Source organism: Pelodiscus sinensis, chromosome 24 (genome assembly GCF_049634645.1).
Source record: "Pelodiscus sinensis isolate JC-2024 chromosome 24, ASM4963464v1, whole genome shotgun sequence".
Taxonomy (NCBI): domain Eukaryota; kingdom Metazoa; phylum Chordata; order Testudines; family Trionychidae; genus Pelodiscus; species Pelodiscus sinensis.
Window position 1 is genome coordinate 11,422,189 of NC_134734.1, and position 21,305 is coordinate 11,443,493.

The 21,305-nt window shown below is 47.5% G+C and overlaps 1 protein-coding gene across 3 annotated transcripts; it reads left to right on the plus strand.

Annotated features, from left to right (window-relative positions):
• The first annotated feature begins 896 nt into the window (after positions 1-896).
• Positions 897-15,784, plus strand: LOC102464012 (uncharacterized). 3 transcript variants are annotated; one of them, XM_075907185.1, is made up of 3 exons: positions 897-1,164; positions 5,118-5,244; positions 11,491-15,784. In XM_075907185.1, the coding sequence occupies exons 2-3, from the start codon at positions 5,211-5,213 to the stop codon at positions 12,651-12,653; spliced, it is 1,197 nt and encodes a 398-aa protein (XP_075763300.1). In that variant the 5' UTR covers positions 897-1,164; positions 5,118-5,210; the 3' UTR covers positions 12,654-15,784. The 3 variants fall into 3 exon arrangements, with proteins under 3 accessions (XP_075763300.1, XP_075763299.1, XP_075763301.1); XM_075907184.1 differs by having other exon boundaries at positions 900-1,164; positions 11,488-15,784; XM_075907186.1 differs by lacking the exon at positions 897-1,164 and adding an exon at positions 6,095-6,299 and having other exon boundaries at positions 5,115-5,244; positions 11,488-15,784.
• The last annotated feature ends 5,521 nt before the right edge of the window (positions 15,785-21,305 follow it).

Below are 21,305 nucleotides of genomic sequence, written 5' to 3' on the forward strand. Positions count from 1 at the left end.
GCCACACAGCCTAGAGGGAACTTAGCCGATGAGGCACCGCAATTGTTCTGCCTTTCTACAGCTCCTAGCTGCAGATGGTATGGAGAGCACAGTAGTGGGGTAGCTACCCATGGTGCACAGCTTGGACTGACCACACAAGAGCACCCAGTGTGGACATGCTCTGCTGACAGAAAGCGCATAGCATGAATAAGTACAAGCAACATCATTATACTGACTCTGATCATCTTGAGTTTACCCTGTACTGAATTGTTCCCTGTAAGCTGTGTGCTTGTGCAGTCACTCAGGAGAGATTCCAGTGCCACCCAGCAGATTAGCAGAGCACCCACAGCTGGGTTTGTGTTTCTACTGGTGGTGCACATTCCTCAGTGCACATATAAAATTATTCCACGCATGGATGAAAAAATCTGCGATTGGATGGTTAAGATTAGAGTGAACATTGGTATGAACCAGTGTTCCCTGTAAGCTGAGCACTTGGGCAGCCACCACTCTGGAGAGATTCAAATGCCACTCAGGTGATTAGCAGAGCACTCACAGGGAGGTCTGTGTTTCTTTTCCTGGTGCACATCCACACATGCCTTGGTGCACATAACAGGATTTATTCTGCACACAGAGGGAAAAGATTAGCGAGAACATTGGTGTAGACTCTGCCCCAGGCTCTTTTTTGTTCCTAACGGTACGGCCCTGCCCTGGCACAAAATTTGCGTCTGCAAAAAGGACCCCCGGATATTTGCAGCCATTTCTGCCGATATAAAGAGGAGACTGGCGGATTGCAGGGCAGGGAGAAAGGAGAGAGCCCCCTGCATGGCACGGATCGGGACTGGCTCTGAGTTGGGGGGCCGGGGACTCCAGCACTCCCAGCTGCAGGAAGGCTGCTCTGTCCCCCAGCCCGGGATGCTGTTTGCAGGGCACAGGAAGGGGCTGGAACAGCTGCGGGGGGAGGAGTCAGGGAGAAGCCGGGAGGACAAAGCCCAGCGATAGCGGTGGGGGTTGTAAAATACAAGCGGCTGCTTCTCTTGGGACCTGCCTACGCAGCTACTGCCCCCAGCGGACCTGTGCTGGGGGGGGAAGGACCCTGCATTAACCCCTCCCTGCCCAGCCAGGGCCTTTCCGGAGCCAGAGACCCCCGCGAGCGAGCGAGTCCGTGGGACAGTGACCCTGGCCCAGGTGAGGCGGTGGCGATGGATCCAGCGGCCCCTTTGCAGGGAATCGGCTCCCGGGCAGGACCCAAGCGGCTGCCGCAACACTGTAGCGGCTGCTCCCCGGATCTGCCCCGGGTGGGGAAAGAGACTGGGCCCGTGGGGCGCTGGGGGGTCGAAGGGATGAAAACAACTAACCAGGGAGCAGAAGTGCGTGTGAGATGGGGCAGAGGGACCCATTTCTGGGCAAACGGGAGATTTGGGGAGGGGAAAAGCAGGTGATGGGGGGCAGTTAATGAAATTCCTTCTGATGTTGTCACTTGCCTCTCAAATAGCCATAAAACTGCCTCCCTTCTGCCTATGGATCCCCAATTCTCAGACACACAATTCATGATGCTTTCCTGCCTCATCACATTTTACCTCTTCTTCCCAGATCTTTGCCTGCCCCCATATCCATTAAAGCTTCCCCACCAATGTTTCCTCTAATCTTTTCCATCCCTTTGTGGATTTTTCCATTCATGTACAGAATAATTTTTTACATCACTGAGGCATGTGTGGATGTGCACCACCATTAGAAACACAAACCTAGCTGTGGGTGCTCTGCTAAATAGCTGTACGGCATTGGACTTTCTCCTGAGCACTGGGGTGGGGGTCTGCAAAGTTAATAGGGTGCAGGAGTGGGCTAGGGGTGTGGGGGTATGGGCAGGAGGACATACAGGGTCTGGGCCATGTAGGTGCGGAGTCCCCAGTGCTGGGGAGGTGAGCCCCAAGCCTCAGGGGCCAGATCCAGGCAAGCTGGGGGGCTGGTTGTGTCCCCTGCGCCTTAGGTTCCCCACTCCTGCTACATACAAACTTACCATTCACTATGTTATAACAAAAAAAGGGGGGGGCATAGTCAATTGTAACATTGTCTTCTAGCTTTCAAACCCTACGCATTGATCTAGCTGTGCCAAAACAGAGCACTGCTCCAACCTTCTCTGTTTTATCTCTTTTCTGGAAGCAATCCTATTCCTGGTTCCTCCTATTTTTCGGGTTCATCTTGTTTCAGGCTCATCTTTTAACATTCTCTCAGTGAGGTGAGGACAGCACTTGCTTTGGAGATTCTGTCTCTTTTCTATATGGCTTATGAGCAGGGCTCGACAAACTGCGGCGAGAGCTACTTGCCAGCCCCGCACCGCACATGCGCCAGACCAGTACTGTGCATGTGCGCAGCGCCAGTGAATGGGGTGCACGGAGTGACCGGCTGAAATCTACTTGCCACGGGCAAATAGAAACAGCGGTTTGTCCAGCCCTGCTTATGAAAAGCAATCCCATTCCAGGCACACTCTGTTATCCTGGCACAACCAAACCCTGATGTTTCCAGCCTGAGGAGGGGAAAGAACTTGAAAGAAGCAGTGGGGGAAAGAAGCTGGGAGAGCAGCTGGCAGATCTCTGACCTGCCCAGACACATTTAGTGCAGCAACCCTGGGCAGGTTTGCATTGCAAGTTCCTGGTTCTTCCTGTGCCCTGGGATGGATTCATGAGCTGTCCTGAGAACAGTGTCGGGGGAATCCCCCATAAGTGATTCCTTTTGCTCTGCTCTTTTCTAATAATTGTTCCAGAGACTTAGTCAGTGGGAGCAGAGCCATAGCACGGTTCAGGGACCTGAGTCCCTGCGCTTTGGGGGGATGTGGAAGTCAGGGCTGAGATAGCCTGGGGACTAGCAGGAAGCGAGGCACCAGCAGCAAGAGTCAGGCCCACCCCCAGTGAGGGTGGGAAGCAGAGCAACCCAGCCCCAACCCGCTCCCAGTGTCGCTTGGGGGGGAAGGGTAGAATGGGGTGGGATTGGGGGTGAGCAAGGGTGGAGGATTGGGGGAAGGAGTGGAGTGGATGCTGGGCAGAGTAGGAGCAGGAAGAAGTAGGACAGAAGTGGGGGTTGTCATGAGACCCACACACCTAGGGATGGGCCTGATGGGTTCAAAAATGTCTCGGTGGGGCCAGGGGCCCGCTATCATAAAGTGACCAAGTGTTTTCTCGGGACGGAATCACATTGGGTGGGAAGGCAAATAGCTGCAGTGGAGCCAGCTCAGCAAGGGATTACCAGGGAGTTAACAGTGGGTTCCTACTGGAGGAAGAAGGGCAATAAATAATAGGCCAGAGGAGCTTCTGGAGCCGGCAGGGGTAGGAAATATCCAGGCTGGAGAAAGGGAAGGAAACAAGGTGTGAGGAACCTGTGGGGCTGTGTTCCCTGTAAACTGGGTGCTTGTGCAGCTGCTTAGGAAAGATTCCAATGCCGCCCAGCTGATTCGCAGAGAGCCCACAGCTAGGTTTTGTGGTTTTTTTTACTGGTGGTGCACATCCATCCATGCCTTGGTGCACATAAAATTATTCTGCACATGGATGGAAAAAGTCCACATATAGATAGAAAAGATTAGAAGAAACATTGCTGATGGGACTTGCTTAACCTGAGGGATTTCTTCTATAAACGGTCGAACAGGAGTTGGGATTAATATTCCCTATTTTGTGGAGTAGGAAACAGGCCAATGGAATGGGCTGGGAAACTGGAGTTGACTGGAGCCTGACCCTGCTAACAAAAGGCTGATGTGAGATAGGAAGGGAGCATGCAGCACTGAGGCTTAGGGAAGATGACCCATCTTCCCCATCCCCAGCTGTTGTCAGTGGGCAGGATGCTGGAATTTGTACTAAGAGGCTCTGTCTGGACTCTGCTGGGTGTTCTCACCACTGTAGATGGCTGCTGGGGTTTCTAGCTGCTTTAAGGGGCTCTGGCTAGTGGATTTCTCTAGAGAGTTTATCTGTCTGTCTGCCTGTTTGTTCAAGAACTCCTCCTAAACAGTAAGGATACGTCTACACTAAAATGCTGTATCAGGATGCTGGAGTATCCCGAAATAGCTATCCTGTTCTTCACAGCGAGCCCATTTTTTCAGGCTTGTTATTCCAACGTCCCTGTAAACCTCATTCTGTGAGGAGTAAGGGATGTTTCAGAACAGCGTTTTATTTTGAAATTTGGCCCTGTGTAGACAGCTCCAAACGACAAAATAAGCTATTTCAAAATAGCATAGAAATAAGATACGCAATTTGCATAGCTCAAATTGCGTATCTTATTTGCAGTTATGGTGCAGTGTAGATGCACCCGAAGGGGTAAGACCACCAGGTTTAGTAGGCAGCTTCCTCTTAACATAAATTAAAGCAAGATCAGGGTTTTGTTGTGCCAGGAAAAAGGGATGTGCCTGGAATGGGATTGCTTCTCATAAAATCGTACAGAAATGAGACAGAATTACCAGGCATGTAAAAGGGGCTAGCTGGAGGTGTCTCTCCCCACCATGCCTCAGCCCTGAGCTCCCTCTCTCCCCCTCCAGGCACTGATGTTTCTCCCCACCCCCCTCCAGTTATTATGGGAACATTGCTGGCTGTTCCCTTTCGTCAGGGAACAAGGGGAAAGTGCACCATTTGCTGCATACCTCACTCTGGCTGGGGAGTTCAGGGGGCAGACAAACCCTAGATTTGCCCCAGCTGGGGAACATGCCCCCCACCCCCAGTTGTGCCCGCTGGAGCTGCAGTGGCCATGGAGAGGCACTTCTCACCTGGCTCCAAACTGCTGCGGTGACAGAGGGCTGAAGTAGCCCTCTCTCCCCCGGGCATCCTGCATACCAAACCCTTTACCCCCAGCTCTGCCCCAGAACAATGATTCAAATGGAGCATGGACATTTCCACTTTTATTTTCCAAAAAATAAAAAGTAATTGAGTTAAGGCCCCAAGCAACACCGGGTAAATCTTCTAGGGATGGCTATGAAGACACTGTCCCTGGAAGAGACAAGGGGCTGTCTCTTGCTCCCCTTACCCGGATGTCTCCCTCCTGATCTCCGCAGGATGCTAGTGGGTCTTGATTCACTGTGAGCCACATGGAGCTTCCATGTGATTGGCTCCTCTCCCCCATGACTGGTGGGGCAGCAAATACTCACTATTGGGCTCTTGCTCTTTCAGGGGCCGGTGCCCTTCGAGGAGGTGGCTGTGTATTTCACCAGGGCCAAGTGGGCTCTGCTGGACCCTGCTCAGAGAGCCATCTACAAAGCCGTCATGCAGGAGAACTACGAGAACGTGACCTCGCTGGGTAAGGAGTCCTGTCCCCGCCATTCTTAGAAGGGGAATTGATTAATTAACATTCACAATGCAACCTCTGCGCTGCCCTGTTTCAGCATCACGCCAATGACACACACACTAGCTGTGCCGCTCTACAGAGTGTTCTGGGGACAGAACTCGGGGAGCAGCAGAGCACAAAGTGTATCAAATTCTCTGTGCTAAGGCAGAACGTGAGGCTAGATCCAGTGTAGTGGATAGACATTTTCTACCCAGCCTGCCCTCAGACACTGAGTCGACTTTACACAAACCATCTCAGCCTTGCAAAATGTTGCTAATCCTCTCACCCTTCCCTTGAGGATTCCTCACTAAGCCCTAGAGACCACTGACATTTGTGCCACCTGACTTCTCACAAGAACACCTTTATTGTCACAAACTACAACCAGTGTTCCCTGTAAGCCGGGCACTTGTGAAGCCTCTGAGGAAAGAGTCCAATGCCACCCAGTTGATTAGCAGAGCGCTCACAGCTTGGTTTTGTTGCTGCTGGTGGTGCACATTCGTACATGCTGCAGTGCATGTGAAAATGCATTCCACCCCTGCATGGCAAAAATCTGCACATGGATGAAAAAGATGAGAAGGAATATTGACTATAACACTCAGCCCTGAAATGAGACATGCTTCCTCCTTCAAGGTTCACATGCATCTCCTCATATCACAGCTGTTGCTCTGTAATGCTGTTACAGTTAATCCGTCCACCATCCAATTGTAGCTACAGCTGACCCAGCGCACGCCGCTGGAGAGCAGGCAGATAAATGCTGGAGTTCCCATCTATAGGGCACAACACACACAATGGAATGTGTTCTTAATCCTTTCTCATATTATAGATTCATGGAGTGTAAGGCCTAAACGGACGACTAGTCTGACTTCCCGTATAACCCAGATCACAGAACTTCATCCAGTTATGCCTGGAGACTCCCCAACACCGGGTGGTGCCTGCTGGGGCACTAAGAGGATTTGAGGACTGCCACTGGCCCTACAGTAAATTGAGTTTGAGCCCCCCTGGTTAGACAGATACCTAGAGCCTCCAATGTAAGTATTTCCATGGTGAGATGGACGAGATGACCTCCTTGGGTCGTTTCCACTCTCCCGTCCTTTGATGCACTTTGACCATGTCTCCCTGTGAAGAATATGGGAGGAAAAAGCATGTCCCAGAGAAGGACTCAATGGCTGTTTATAGTAAGATAGTCCCACCTAGGTTGGCAGGGAGACACTTTCAAGATAGTCCAAGTGTATGAATGGAGTGTGCTGGAGAGACAATGGAAGACGTGCACCCTCTCCCCCCCATTCCAAGCGACAGAAGTTTTGCGGGCATAAGCGCTCATGTGCATGGCAGCGCCGGCAGAAGGCATGTTCCCATCTCCATAAAACTGGGCCAGAAGCTGCTATGTCAACAGGAGAGCTCTCTCCCAGCAGCAGAATGCAACCACATGAGGGAGCATTCCAACAGAGCTGGCTGGGTGCAGATGTGCCGCTGTACACTTGTACATGTCAATGAGGCCTAAATTGGGAAGCCTTTGGAAAAGCTGATTGTCACCCGGCATCGGAACCATGTTTGAAGCTGTAGCAGCCCGAAAGGGGAAGCCGGCTGCAGCAGCCCGGCAGAATCAGTGTGACTGGGGCCACATGCCACGCAGCAGTGGGGCTGAGGCTGACCTGCAGACAGCCCAGCTGTGCTGAAGGAGCCGCTAGCGGGGAGGGGCAATGGGCTGAGGGACTGGTGTCAGGGGACCTCCCCTTGTCTGGCAAATTCTCTCATCCGGGACCGGTCATGTCCTGAGGCTGCTGGACAAGAGAGGTGCAACCTGTGGTACCTCCACCCCAGTTCCTGCAGCCGTGCTGTCTTCTCTAGTCCCCAGCCCTTTGGGGACGGAAAAGAGATCTCACCATCTTGAGATCCTACTTCTTCCTGGGCTCTGGTGGCCTCCCCCTTGCTGTTCCTCACAGAGCTTTCTAATGGTCCTCTCTGGCAGTGAAATAGTTAGCTCCTTAGCTCGTCAAACCTCCCCCAGTCTGACTGGATGAGTAAGATCTCTGCTCTGCCATCCAGCCTTTTGTGGGGGATGTCATTTATGCTCATGTGATCAGGTCCACTATTGGCTCTCTGGGTTTTGTCACAGAGAAAGCCCAAGGAGCAGTGGGGCGAAGGGGAGTGGGAGTCCTGCTGTTCCAGGGTCTTTGAGTGGCTTCCCTCCTTCCCCCACTCAGGTGACAGACCTCGCGCTTTTCCCTCTGGCAGGGCGACTGGTCAGGGAGACTCAGCGAGCCACTGGCCATGCAACCTCCCTCCCCTTCCTGCCCTTACTCTGCCCCTAGTCCCTCCCTTTTCTCCCTCCCCCACTTTTGCGCCACCCTCTCCCTGCCTCTTCTCTGCCCCGGCCCCACCTCTTTCAAACAGAAGTGACTGGGGGACTAGTGGGGCTGGTGCTGCAGGGGTCTGGCACCGCTTCCCTGCACTCAGCGGTGTAAGCAGAGCAAGGAGGCCCCTACTGCTTTACTCCCTCAGGTGCATGGCTCCATCATGCCACTTCTGCTGGGGAGGGCAGGGTGGTCCGGCTCCCTGCCCCGGAGCGATGCAGCTGGGAGAGCAAAGCAGCCAGGGCCACCTTGCTCTGCATTGCCTGCCTCTGCTGGTGAGTTCAGGAGCCAGACCTTCTCCTGCAGGTACCTGGCTCCCCTGCTGGTCTTCCCCCGGCTGCTGGTCAGCCCCTCCCACCCTCTCTGTTTGGGGGTATGTGACCTCTTGTCTACTCCGGTGTGACGTCCCCGCTCTCTGGAATTAAATTCTGCAACGCACCAGCTCCTAGAGTAGACTCTGGGCTACAAGGCCCTTGTATCATCTGTGTTTAGTCCAGCAGGTCAGACGGAGTGCAGATAGTCTTCAGGTGTCTGGGTGCATGGCAACCAACTGCCTTCTCCACACAAGTAGTGTTCATTCTGCAAAAGATGGGGGCGGGGAATGGATTTTAAAATCATCACACCTCCCTGTCTTCGCAGAAGGCCCTGATGCTCAGCAAGGCAGCCTTTACTTCTTCAAAAAACAGGACTATGTAGCACTTTAAAGACTAACAAGATGGTTTATTAGGTGATGAGCTTTCATGGGCCAGACCCACTTCCTCAGATCACAATTTTCTTCCACTATTTGAAAACCCACCGACTCATACAGTTACCTACATGCTTCCAGCTCCCATCCAGAACACACCACACGATCCATCGTCTATAGCCAAGCCCTTCGATACAACCGCATCTGCTCTAATCCCACTGACAGAGACCAGAAGCTTCAGGATCTCTACCAAGCATTTATAAACCTCAACTACCCACCCAGAGAAATAAAAAAGCAAATTGAAAGAGCCAGACGAATACCTAGAAACCATCTACTTCAAGACAGACCCAAGAAAACCAACAATAGAACACCACTTGTCATCACCTACAGCCCCCAACTTAAACCTGTCCAACACATTATCAATAAACTACAGCCTATATTGGAACAGGATACCATACTCAAAGAGGCTCTGGGAGACAGACCCATAGTCTCCTATAGACAACCACCTAACCTCAAGATGATTCTTACCAACCACCACAGGACATACCACACTAATACCAACCCTGGTACCTTCCCTTGCAACAAACCCCGTTGCCAGCTTTGTCCACATATTCATTCTGCTGATACCATTATTGGACCTAACCAAGTGAGTTATAAGATCAAGAACACATATTCCTGCGCATCCAGAAATATAATCTATGCCATCATGTGCCGAAAGTGTCTGTCTGCTATGTACATTGGACAAACATCTCAGACACTTCGCCAAAGGATTAATGCCCACAAAACAGATATCAGACAAGATCACAAAGAGAAAACAGTTTCTTGCCATTTTAACCAGAAAGGACACTCTCTCAATGACTTAACCACCTGCATTCTGCTACAAAGACCTTTTACATCTGCACTTGAAAGGGAATCCTCTGAACTGTCATTCATGTTAAAATTCGACACTTTCCAAAAAGGACTCAACAAACATTTGAACTATCTCACCCATTACCAAGATAGTTTCCCCAATTATCACCTCTAATATCATTAACTCACAAACATCCCACTCTCCCTACCTCTAATATCATCAATTCACAGACACTTACCTTCCTTCCTCCCCCCCCCTGCATCCCCCTCCTGTTCTGCAATGTGATTTGTCCTTTTCATATTTGTTCATTTTTTTTTAATTGTATCCTTTGGTATATATGGTTGTGACTACTTTCTTCCACTATTTGATCTGAGGAAGTGGGTCTGGCCCACAAAAGCTCATCATCTAATAAACCATCTTGTTAGTCTTTAAAGTGCTACATTGTCCTGCATTTTGCTTCAGCTACCCCAGACTAACACGGCTACATCTCTATCACCATCACCTAATAAACCATCTTGTTAGTCTTTAAAGTGCTACATAGTCCTGTTTTTTGTTTCAGCTACACCAGACTAACACGGCTACATTTCTATCACTTTACTTCTTCAGACGTCCCAATGGGAATGACTCGATCGGTGGGAAATTTCCACTGCCCCTTATGTCATACAAAGACTGTCCCCCCAAGACACCGCCTTATATACAGGTACAAACAAATCACACATCACTGCTGACATATTAGGATGCCACCCTCTGACGCTACTGAGATACCACCGATCACCCTGTACCTTATAGTTTGATTAGATCATCTCTATCCATCATGATGTCATTTTTAGACCCTTTCGTGAACCTGGGTCTGTATCTGTGAGGAGTGGGTACCAATGTATTTTTTAATGAGCTGGTGGTACGATGAGCTTTCCACTTATGACCAGTACCAATTATTGTTCTGCAGTTGGTATCTTGCACCAATTATTGGACTACACCTGGACCCATTACCAATTAGTGTTTTGCACTCTCAGCCCTGTTCGCACCAAGTTCTGTGAGCAAGGACTTGCCTCTTTCTCACAACTTAGCTTTGCTTTATGTTCGCCATATTTTGTCTGTTGTTAGTTAGGCCTCAGGTCTGTAACCAGGTCTGTAAACATGGGGTTATGTTTTAGGCCTTCATCTTACTACAACACCCTTTTAGGTACTCAAAAGTTGCTATCATGTCCTCTCTGTCTTCTCTTTTCCAAACTAAACAAGCTCAATTCCTTCAGCGTTGCCTCATAGCTCATGTTCTCTAGATCTTTAATCATTTTTGTGGCTCTTCTCTGGACCCTCTTCAATTTCTCCACATCTTTCTTGAAATGTGGTGCCCAAACTGGGCACAATACTCCAAATGAGACCTAATCACTGCATAGTAGAGCAGAAGAATGACTTCTCATGTCTTTCTCACAACACTCCTGTTAATTCATCCCAGAATCATGTTTGCTTTTTATGCAACAGGGTCACACTGTTGATTAATATTTAGTTTGTGGTCCACTATGAGCCCTAGATCCCTTTCTGCAGTGCTCCTTCCTAGACAGTCATTTCCCATTTTGTATGCATGAAACTGATTGTTCCTTCCTAAGTGGAGTACTTTCCATTCGTCCTTATTAAATTTCATCCTCTTTACCTCTGACCATGTCTCCAGTTAGTCCAGACCTTTTTGAATGATGACCCTATCCTCCAAAGCACTTGCAACCCCCTCCCAGCTTGGTATCATCTGCAAACTTTATAAGTGTACTCTCTATGCCAATATCTAAATCACTGATGGAGATTTTTAACAGAACCAGTTCCAAAACTGACCCCTGCAAAACCCCCATGTGTTATGCGGTTTCAACACAGCTGTGCACCATTAATAACTACTCTCTAAGGGTATGTCTACACTACCCCCCTAGTTCGAACTAGGGGGGGAATGTATGCATACCGAACTTGCTAATGAAGCCTGGGATTTGAATTTCCCGGGCTTCATTAGCATAAAGCCGGCTCCGCCATTTTTAAAAGCCGGCTTGTTCGAACCCCGTGCCGCGCAGCTACACGCGGCACGGGCTAGATAGTTTGAACTACGTAGTTATTCCGAACTATCTGTACGCCTGAAGTTCCACAGGTTGGCTGTGTGTTGTGTGAAGAAATACATCCTTTTGCTTGTTTTAAACCTACTGCCTATTAATTTCATTGTTGACCCCTAGTTCTTGTGTTCTGGGAAGGACTAAATGATTCTTCTTTACTCACTTTTTCCACAGCAATCATGATTTTATAGATCTTTATCATTTCCACCCCTGTTTCTGAGGTTTCTTTCTCTATCCCAGTAGGTACTAGGATGATAAATGAAAACGAGGAGCAAAAATTTCATCAGGAAGATTCTGATCAAGTGGAACCAAATGGGGAATTACTGCAAAGATCTAAAGGGAATGTGAGACTCCACACAGGAGAGCCACCCTACCACTGTGGTGAGTGCGGGAAACATTTCTGTCAGAACAAACACCTTCTTAGACATCAGCGAGTGCACTTAAAGGGAAACAGACCCTTTAAGTGCTTGGAATGCGGAAAAGGCTTCAGCGTGAGCACCAACCTAATCGCACATCAGGCAGTCCACACAGGAAATCGACCCTTTACGTGCTCTGAATGTGGGAAAAGCTTCAGTAGGCGCTCGAATCTCATTACGCACTGGAGGATTCACCTAGGAAATAAACCCTTTGCATGCTCAGAGTGTGGGAAGAGCTTCTCAGACAGCTCCAATCTCATCCGGCATCAAAGAACACACACGGGGGAGAGACCCTATGAGTGCGGTGAGTGTAGGAAAAGCTTCACTGACAGCTCTGATCTTATCCGACATCAGAGAACCCACACGGGAGAGAGACCCTATGAATGCTGTGAATGCGGGAAAAATTTTAGTCGGCACTCTACCCTGATTCGCCATCAGAGGATCCACACAGGAGAGACACCCTATCAGTGCAGTGAATGTGGGAAAAAATTCAGTGTCAGCTCAAACCTCATGACTCACTGGAGAATTCACACAGGACACAGGCCCTTCATGTGTTCTGACTGCGGGAAAAGTTTCACAGACAGTTCCAACCTCACTCAGCATCAGAGAATACACATGGGAGAGACGCCCTATAGATGCTCTGAGTGCGGGAAAAGCTTCACTCAGAGCTCAGCCCTTGTCGCACATCAGAGACTCCACACAGGAGAGAGACCCTATGAATGCTGTGAGTGCGGGAAAACCTTCAGTGTGAGCTCGGCCCATGTTGCGCATCAGCGACTCCACACAGGAGAGAGACCCTATAAGTGCTCCGAGTGTGGGAAAAGCTTCAGTGTGAGCTCCACCCTCATTATACACCAGAGAATCCACACTGGGGAACGACCCTATCGATGCTTAGAGTGTGGGAAAAGCTTTAATCAGAGCTCACACTTGGTTAGACACCAGAGTCTTCATGGGGGAGATAAACGCCATGAAAACCTTGCTGAAGGCTGACTAAAGTTTTTTTAATGGTTCTTTAATTCCCACCTGGTGACTTTTTAAGGTTTTTGCAGTGTTTGCAACTCTCCTAAATGAGTAGCCTGCCTTTGACTTTTGCAGGTTGCTTTTCTTTGGAGTAAATCCCATGGTCCTTTCTGTCAGCTCTTTTGTCATAAGAATGGTCATGTTCTTTCCCAGTCAGACCAAAGGTCCATCTAGCCCTCCCTCCTGTCTTCTGATGGTGGCCAGTACCAGGTGCTCAAGAGGGAGTTAACAGAACAGGGAATCATCAAGTGATCCAGCCCGTCTCCCATTTCCAGCTTCTGTTCTGTATCATGGAAGTGTGTCCGCCTCCTGCCATGAATGTTCATGAGCCCGAGGTGTAGGAGATGAGTTGCCATCATCTGTCTACATTGAGGCAGAATCTACCTGAGCCTTGTCCTCTCTGAGGTTTTTCAACCCAACATGGTATAACTATATCTACCATGCTGCTGACCTAGCATGGCTTTAATGATCAGGGTTAACTAACAGTGCCCCTTGACTTTCTAATCTACACCACTTTTCTAGTCTAGACAGACTCTGAGCATCACATTTCTACTTTTACTCCTCTTAGCAGAACAATTGTTAGAGTCACATAGTTCCCCCTTGGGTGACAGATTGACTCGTGCAGTTGTTCTCACATTGTTCTGGATGAGGCTGCATTGCAGCTATTTTTCATACAATTTTTCTCATTTCAAATATACTCAGGTACTAGATTTACCCAGCATTGCTCGGGTCTGTAACTCAATATTTTTTAAATTAAAGGAAAATGTACATGCTTTATTGATATGACTATGTTTCAAGGGACAGTGTTATTTTCAGGGCTTGACAGTAGGAGTGAGCCTCCTACTGGCTCACTCAGGGAATTAGCATTTTTGGTGCTAGAGTGTCCTCTTCTGGCTGGCATGGCACCCTTCTACTGGGGTATTGCCCTACTGCAGTGTCCCCACACTGTGGAGTCCTCCCCCCTCTGGGGACCCTCAATCCCCCTATGCCATCCTTGCCTCAGTGACCCACTGCCAGTCATCCAGCCCCTTACCTCAGAGGCAAACTGCAGTCTGAAATGGCCACTCATCATTGGCAAGGGGCTGTGGACCTGCTGCCTTTGCCTACCCTAGCAGCCTCCCTGCAGCCCTAGTAGCCTCAGACCTTGCTTCAGGCCCTGCAGCCTGGGAACTTGCCTGGTGAGAGCTTCGTCAACTCTGCCTGCCTTTCCCCAGCCCTGCTCTAAATCAGAAAGCCTCTAGGTTCCCTAGCAACTAGGTCCCTCCTGCTCCTAAGCAAGTGTGAGTCTCTCCTTTCCTTCCTTCTGGAGCCCTTATTTATACAGCCCACAGCTGAGCCCTAATTAGCTGCTATCTGCCCTAGGCCACCATGGCACCCAAGTTGTTAACAAATATATATATATAATGTTATGGAAGAAAGAATACTAAAATGGGGTAATTAACAAGATGCATGGCTTTAGATGGTTCTTTAATAGGAAGTCAAATAAAAAAATTAATACTGCAAAAGTTTCAGTAGCCAACTTCCTCTGTAAATAGCCCTCTGCCAGATCCTTCCTCAGCTGGGTTTCCTCCTCAATTAAATCTCCTTTCAAGGAACTGCGTTATTGGCCTTTCAGACTAACATTTCTCTGTTTGTGCAGGATACACGCTCCACTGCACATCTAGACACCAGCTTATTGAATGAATATTCCTCCCCATTCACATTGTGTCCCATGGCTCTATTTTAGTTTGGATCAAAGGTGAAGTCAACCCAGCATAAGCCTAGACAGTTGTTTTTATTTATTGCAGATAAATAGCCAATTTAGAAAATATAGTTATCTGGAATGCTTGTTCTGTACACAAGACACAACTCAGAGCTAAAGCTCTCTGGTGAATCAAGTGCAGATTTCCCTTGATTGTCAACTCATAGATATTCAAGTTTTGAAGAATGCTTATTAATAAATATAATGTATAAGAAGAGTGACAAATAATATTCTTTGCTTTATGACAGAGTGCACAGTTACTTGACACTATGAGTTCAAACGATCAACTCAACTACAAGGTTCCTCAGGACTTGTTGTTTCAACTACAGGAGTTCTTATTTTTCCTCAAAGAATTGTGTATTTGCATGGAAAGGTTACCAAAGGAATTTGTGTAAAGCTAAGCACATACAGAATGGGTATTTTAATGAATCTCTTGCAATTGTAAATAAAAAAAATCAAGCAGACAAGAAAACAAAGCACATTTAAGGCCTGTTCTGAAACTCCTTGGAGTTAATGAGAATCTTTCCATTAGCTTCATTGAACTTTGGATCTGGTTTTTAAAGTTATTTTAAATAAATTGTTTTCAAGTAATGTATTATGGAATTTACTTCATTTGATGTCCTCTAACAAATACATTTATAGTATTCAGAGAGAAAATATTTTTTCTGCCTTTTTTGTATATATAAAACCAAGAACTGATAAAGGTCTTTGTAGGGCAAGAACTTCCATGGTTCTCTTTTATTTAAAAGAGATCTCGAGTAACATTTCTATACATTATTTATACAACCACTTATCTTGATGGTTCTGAGCTTCAGACAACTGGGCTACATCTAGACTGGCATGATCTTCCGGAAATGCTTTTAACGGAAAAGTTTTCCGTTAAAAGCATTTTCAGAAAAGAGCATCTAGATTGGCACGGACGCTTTTCCGCAAAAGCACTTTTTGCAGAAAAGCGTCCATGGCCAATCTAGACGCGCTTTTGCGCAAAAAAGCTCTGATCGCCATTTTCGCGATCGGGGCTTTTTTGTACAAAACAAATCTCAGCTGTCTACACTGGCCCTTTTGCGCAAAAGTTTTGCCCTAAAGGGACTTTTGCCCGAACGGGAGCAGCATAGTATTTACGTAAAAAGCACTGATTTCTTACAGTAGGAAGTCGGTGCTTTTGTGGAAATTCAAGCGACCAGTGCAGACAGCTGGCAAGTTTTTCCGGAAAAGCGGCTGATTTTCTGGAAAAACTGGCCAGTCTAGACACAGCCCTGCTGTCTGATCATTAAATCCCTGTTCTGAGTTCCAAAGCCTCTGGTTGAACAAGTCTGTATTTTGTGTTATAAATGCAATAAATATGATTGTTTCAAATAAACACTAGTTGCAAAGATGCTTGAATGAATTAAATCAAATTAAAAGGCCCTGAATTTATTTTTATTCTGTTGTTATTAAACCATGCTATTAAATCTCCATTTTTCACAAGGGAAGGTCTGTTTGGATCACAAAAAACAAGTAAAGCTGCCAGACAGAAAGGGGGGAGTTTGAATTAGCTATGAAGCAGTGTGGCTCATCTTACTTCATAGAGACACTAGGAAACCAGCAAAATCATCGACCTACAGCTTAGTCCCTTGTCTTTAAGAAATGCTATACCATTGTGCAGTGGTGGTACGCGCACAAGGGGGGCAGCTAGATTGGGGGAGATTCCAATAGTGTTGGTTGTGACGGGAGGTGTGTTGGGGGGGGTCACAGTCTGGGCCTTTACAATTAAGGCTAGAACACATGGAAACAAAGTCATGCCAAGACATCCACACCGCAATCCCCAACACCCCCCCATCTAAGCCCTGACTCCCTTTGCTTCCCCTTCCCCTCCAGGCACGATTTCTACCCAGCAGCTCTTAGCAACCAATATACTTTGCTTCCCATTATGGGCTCCTGCCCTGGACACACTTCCCTTCCCAGCTGGAGCTGTGTGAGTGGCGTGGGTCTACGCAGCACGCCTCGGGCAAGCAGCCGGGCAGCCAGAACGCGGCCCTGGCCACAGCGCCGGCCTTGGGGAAGGACTGAAGCTGGGGACTACCGCATGATGACTGCTCAGCTGCTCCCAGGATGGGGCTGCACGGCAGGTGGCCGTCCCGTGTGCTGGCACCCGGCTCTACTCCCGGCACACAGGGCAGCCACCTGTCACACGGCCCCACCCTGGCAGCAGCTGGACAGCCACCACATGGCCCTGACCCCCACTCTCCCACCACCAGCAGCTTGCGTTTTACATCCAAGCTCTGCTGAGGTGGTGGCTGGGATTCAAATTCTTTGTGTGCGTCTGCGCAGTCATGCACCCTCGAGAGAACTTAGGTTCTGGGTACATATCGTCAGCCTCCCACGATGCACTTCTCTCCTCCTTCCCTCCCTGCTTGAAAGTCACCTCAAACAATCTTTTCACACCCCTTTCCCCCTAGTTATCCCTGCAGTCACCATAGCATGGCAAGCCTGGACTCCGCCCAGCTGTACTCAGCTATGGCATGCATGGCAAATACTTTGCGCACTAGGCTGCAGTTTGTTTAGAATAAGGTTGTAAGTGTGATAGAAATGTAGCCATGTTAGTCTGGGGTAGTTGAAGCAAAATGCAGGACAATGTAGCACTTTAAAGACTAACAAGATGGTTTATTAGATGATGAGCTTTCGTGGGCCAGACCCACTTCTTATAAGTGTGTAACTGTTTAAATGGTCCATTATGAAGACACGTCAGCTCCCAGCCCTGCTCCCAGGTTGCCAGCTACTGCCCCGCAGCACTAGATCTGTTTCAGAGCCCACAGCGCAGGTGGCAGCTGGCTCTTGGGAAGCAGGGCTAGCATAAGCTAGCTCCCGGAGCACATCTGCTCCCAGCTGCTGGCCCTGCTCCCAGGGAACTCACAGCATGTCATTGTGTAACCACTAAGATTTTTAACGGTTACATTGTTACATTATTCGTTTTTTTACATCCCTACTCGAGTCTAGCCAGAAGCGGCTGTCACGAGGAAGAATGTGAGGCCACGTGCACAGATGTGCAAGGCCATGCTGTGAATGGAGCAACTGGCATATGCTGGAAGTGGGTAGGCATCTTAACACAGTGGAATACCAATTCTGGTCCCAGGAAACAAGCACAGGATGGTGAAACTGCATAATTATGCAGCCATGGGATGACTTCCACATACATAAACCACTTTCAGGAAACTTTGTGAATTGCTTTCCCCTGCCACTGAAGCCACTTTAAAGGCCTGTAAGGTTGGTGGAAAGGTTGTGGTAGTGTAGACTCAATCATCATAAAATTGCCCTAATATGGCTAACTTCAACCTAACCTCATAGTGTAGACCAGGCCAAAGTAAGGGCAGTATAAACTCCCTATCGTAATTTGGAGTTACTGGCCTCCAGGGGGCGGTCCAGAGTGATCCATTGTGAGCGCACTGGTGAGCACTTTGAACTCCAGTACTCTTCAGCCAGGTGAGCAGGAAAAGTCCCGGGAGAATGGGGGGGCTCACCAGCACAGGTGAGCCTGCACGCCCAGGGTCACAAAGGGCTCCAGCATGGAGTGTGCAGGAGATAGTGGATCTGATGCTGGGCAGGGGGGTTGGGAGAGTCCATGGAGGCAGAGCTCTGAGCCAGCCAAGGAAATGCTGACATCTATGACAAAATCACACAGGGCAGGGGGTGCCAGGTTGCAGGAGCAGGGCAGGGATCAGCAGGGGGCGCTGTGCTGCAGAAAGCAGGTTGAATGAGCCTTGGGACAAACAGCAAGAATCCCACCCCCAGCAGGGGACAGGCCTAAATATGGTTTCCAGTTGCTTTATTCAGCCTCCATTGTAGGTTGGAGGCAGATGCAAAGCAGTGACAATGGGGGGCTGGGCACTGGCTCTCAGACACAGTCCTGCAGCCCCCATGCCAAGGGAGGGCAGTGGCTCCTGGGACATCTCTGCTACCCAGACTCTGCCCCCCACCCACCCACTCACCCACAACCAGCAGCCCCTGTTCCTGTGTGTCTGGCCCAGAGCTTGCAGCATGCCATGGGGCAGGAGCCCCCACACTGCCTCAGACTTAAATTCTGCAGTGTGTCCTGGGTGAGAACAATTGGGGTTTGAATGTCCCAAGGGGCGGTGGGGCAGAGGATGCCCAGTGTGGTGATTAGAGTAGGGGGAGGAGCGGCTTTCCCCCTAGCTCAAGACTCCTTGCCATGCCCATAGCATGGAGCTGGAGAGGCAGTGAGTGACTTAGTTCTAAGTGGGGATCCCTGTCAGGTGTGCCATTGGAGTTACCAGGCAGGTCGGATGTGCAGTTCCTGGCCCAGTAGGGAAAGATCCTAATGAGCACAGTGACCATATTTTCTGAACCAAAAATAGGGAGACGTTAGCCATGCCCCTAACCCCCTTTAGCCATGCCCACCTGCCATCAGAAGTCCCACCCCTGGTAGTTCCAGGGTCAAGATAGGTACATGATCGGAAGTGAAAGGTGTATTGTGACTCCTCTAAGAACTCCTCCCACCATCTACCAATAGGAATGTGTTTAGGCCCCATAGGACCACCCCAAAAGATGAGACTAATCAGGGGGAGTTCCAGGATGAGGTGATCCGTCCAGACGTGGGTTGTGTGACCCCTCTAAGAAAGCCTCACACCACCCTCTACCAATCAGGATTGATTTGGGCCCCATAGTATGGCTGTCCCAAGAGTGGATTTGACCATGAAGACACATGATTGACAAAAGGATTTTTTTTTCTGATTTGTGAATTTATGTATATGTAATCTTCCAAAAGTATAAAATATAGGTCACTTTTAGTTATACATTTAATTAATCATTTTCACTGAAAAGAACAAAATGAATACTAATATTTACAAATACAATACAAATACAATACAAAACAAAATACAAGGAAAAAATACATCTGTTAATACAAAATTTACATTGTCATGTATCTGCTGTTGAAGTTGTTGGTGAATTGTTCTACTCATGCTTGGTTGAAGAACTCGGTTTGCTCAATAATTGTTTATTCTTAATTTTTTCAAACATCTCTTGGCAAATATCTGAGTAATTCATTTGGATTATCAAGATAGATTTTACAGTTTCAATGTTCATCAATGACTTTTCTGATTTCCAAAAATGACCTCTCGATCGCAGCGTTCATACCTGGCAGTAAGAGGACAAATGCTCATATTTTCTTAATGTTTGGAATGCTAATGTTTTCACAACGAAAACATTTAAGTACATTTAGCCATCTCAGGTCTGTAGATAATTTCTCCTTGTCCCATTTGGCTAGCAAGTTCTCATTAAGATATGATTTAAGGACACAAAATTCATTAAAAAGATAATCATGTGACAAATTGGGAAGCACTTTCAAAAAGATTCCATGTCTTCACTAGATCATCCCATTTGGGTTTTTTTTTTTTCAACTGAATCCAGGATAATTTATAGAGGCTATCAAGATTTGCCTTTCAAAGATTTAGATAATTCAGACAATTATCATAGAACTCCCCCCTTGCCTGCTGCACCAAATCCAAATTGCAATGAATACTATCATTAGCAATTTTCTTCTGCAGCTCTCTTTCTAAGTTTTTACCACCCAAAGTATTTTTTTTCTTTCTTCTAAACTCTGATACAAGCGCAAATCTTCACATGCGGCTTCTGGTGCCAATACATTCTGCCCCTCCATTTTGGAAATAGCATAATGAAAAATAGTGGCAGCATTGTGTAAGAACCAGAACCAAAGTTCTGACTTAGGATCTTTGAAAAATTTCTTAAGGATAATGGGGGCATTTTCAACTGATAAAAAATAAGCTCGTGGCAGTTGAAACATTATTAGTATTCAAGAGCAGGCATCAGTCTCAAAAATCTAGTGTTTGAATATGACAAAGTTGATCTGTAGTAAACTTTGATAAAATCACAAAATGATTTCAGTGTGTTCACTCATACCGTATAAATGTGAAAAAATTGGAATATTTTTACAATAACTTCCACATCTACTGGAAGAACGTCAGATGTTATTAATACAGTTGTTGCAAATGTGTGCCATGCAACTGATCCCAACCAATGTTCTACTGCAGCTAGCTGACAATTTTTGGAAAAATTTTTTATCGCCTTTGCGTTTTGCACCTCCAAAGTGAGTATCAGTATTATCAGCCGACATGCCAACAATCTTATCTACAAGTAAGCTGCCACTCAGAACAGAGAAAACAGTCATTTAATTTGTCTCTTGTCTCACCTGGCAGGATGTCAAGTTCAAGAACTTTCACATTAACTCCAGTACTTTCATGAAAATATCTTACTAAGAAAGGAATAATGTTTTGATCTTTTTGGCTAGATGAATCTACCATAACAGTGAGACACAAAGTTTCGCTCAATTCCAGTTGCAAAATCTTTTGAGCTTCTGGAGCAAGAAAATTTGTCATGATTGCTTCACTTTTTATTTGTGCTGATGCAAATGAAATTTTAGGCTCAAACAATGTAGAAATTAGCTTAGAGGTGCAGTCAAAAGATTTGAAACTGTGATTGTGTTTTACGGTGTGATATGCAATTAACACTTTCTTTGCCACAAGTTCCATTTGAACAGAATCTTCTTTTATAGTAAATTTCTCCATTGAAGAATTGGAAGCTTCTGAGCTGACCAGAGGTGTAGTGATGGTGTTATGCGCCTGGGGGCAAAGGCCAAATTTGCACGCACACACACACCCGCAATCATTTGTTACTGTGAATCTGTTATTTGTAAGTCAGCAAAAAAAAAAAGAACATAAGTAAAAAAAGAACAAACACTACTAATAGCCACAGATCCTGCAATCAGTTAGTAGATCGTAGTAGAACTACCCAGATGATGTCTGGAGTAAGCTGGATGAAACGTTGGACTGAAAAGTCATATACACATTCAACACCAGAACAGGACA

Excerpts from the sequence above, each read along its gene's own strand:
- LOC102464012 (XM_075907184.1), top strand. The coding sequence starts at position 5,211 with ATGCAGGAGAACTACGAGAACGTGACCTCGCTGG. Across the intron at positions 5,245-11,487 it reads CGAGAACGTGACCTCGCTGG|TAGGTACTAGGATGATAAAT; the intron begins GTAAGGAGTCCT and ends TCTCTATCCCAG.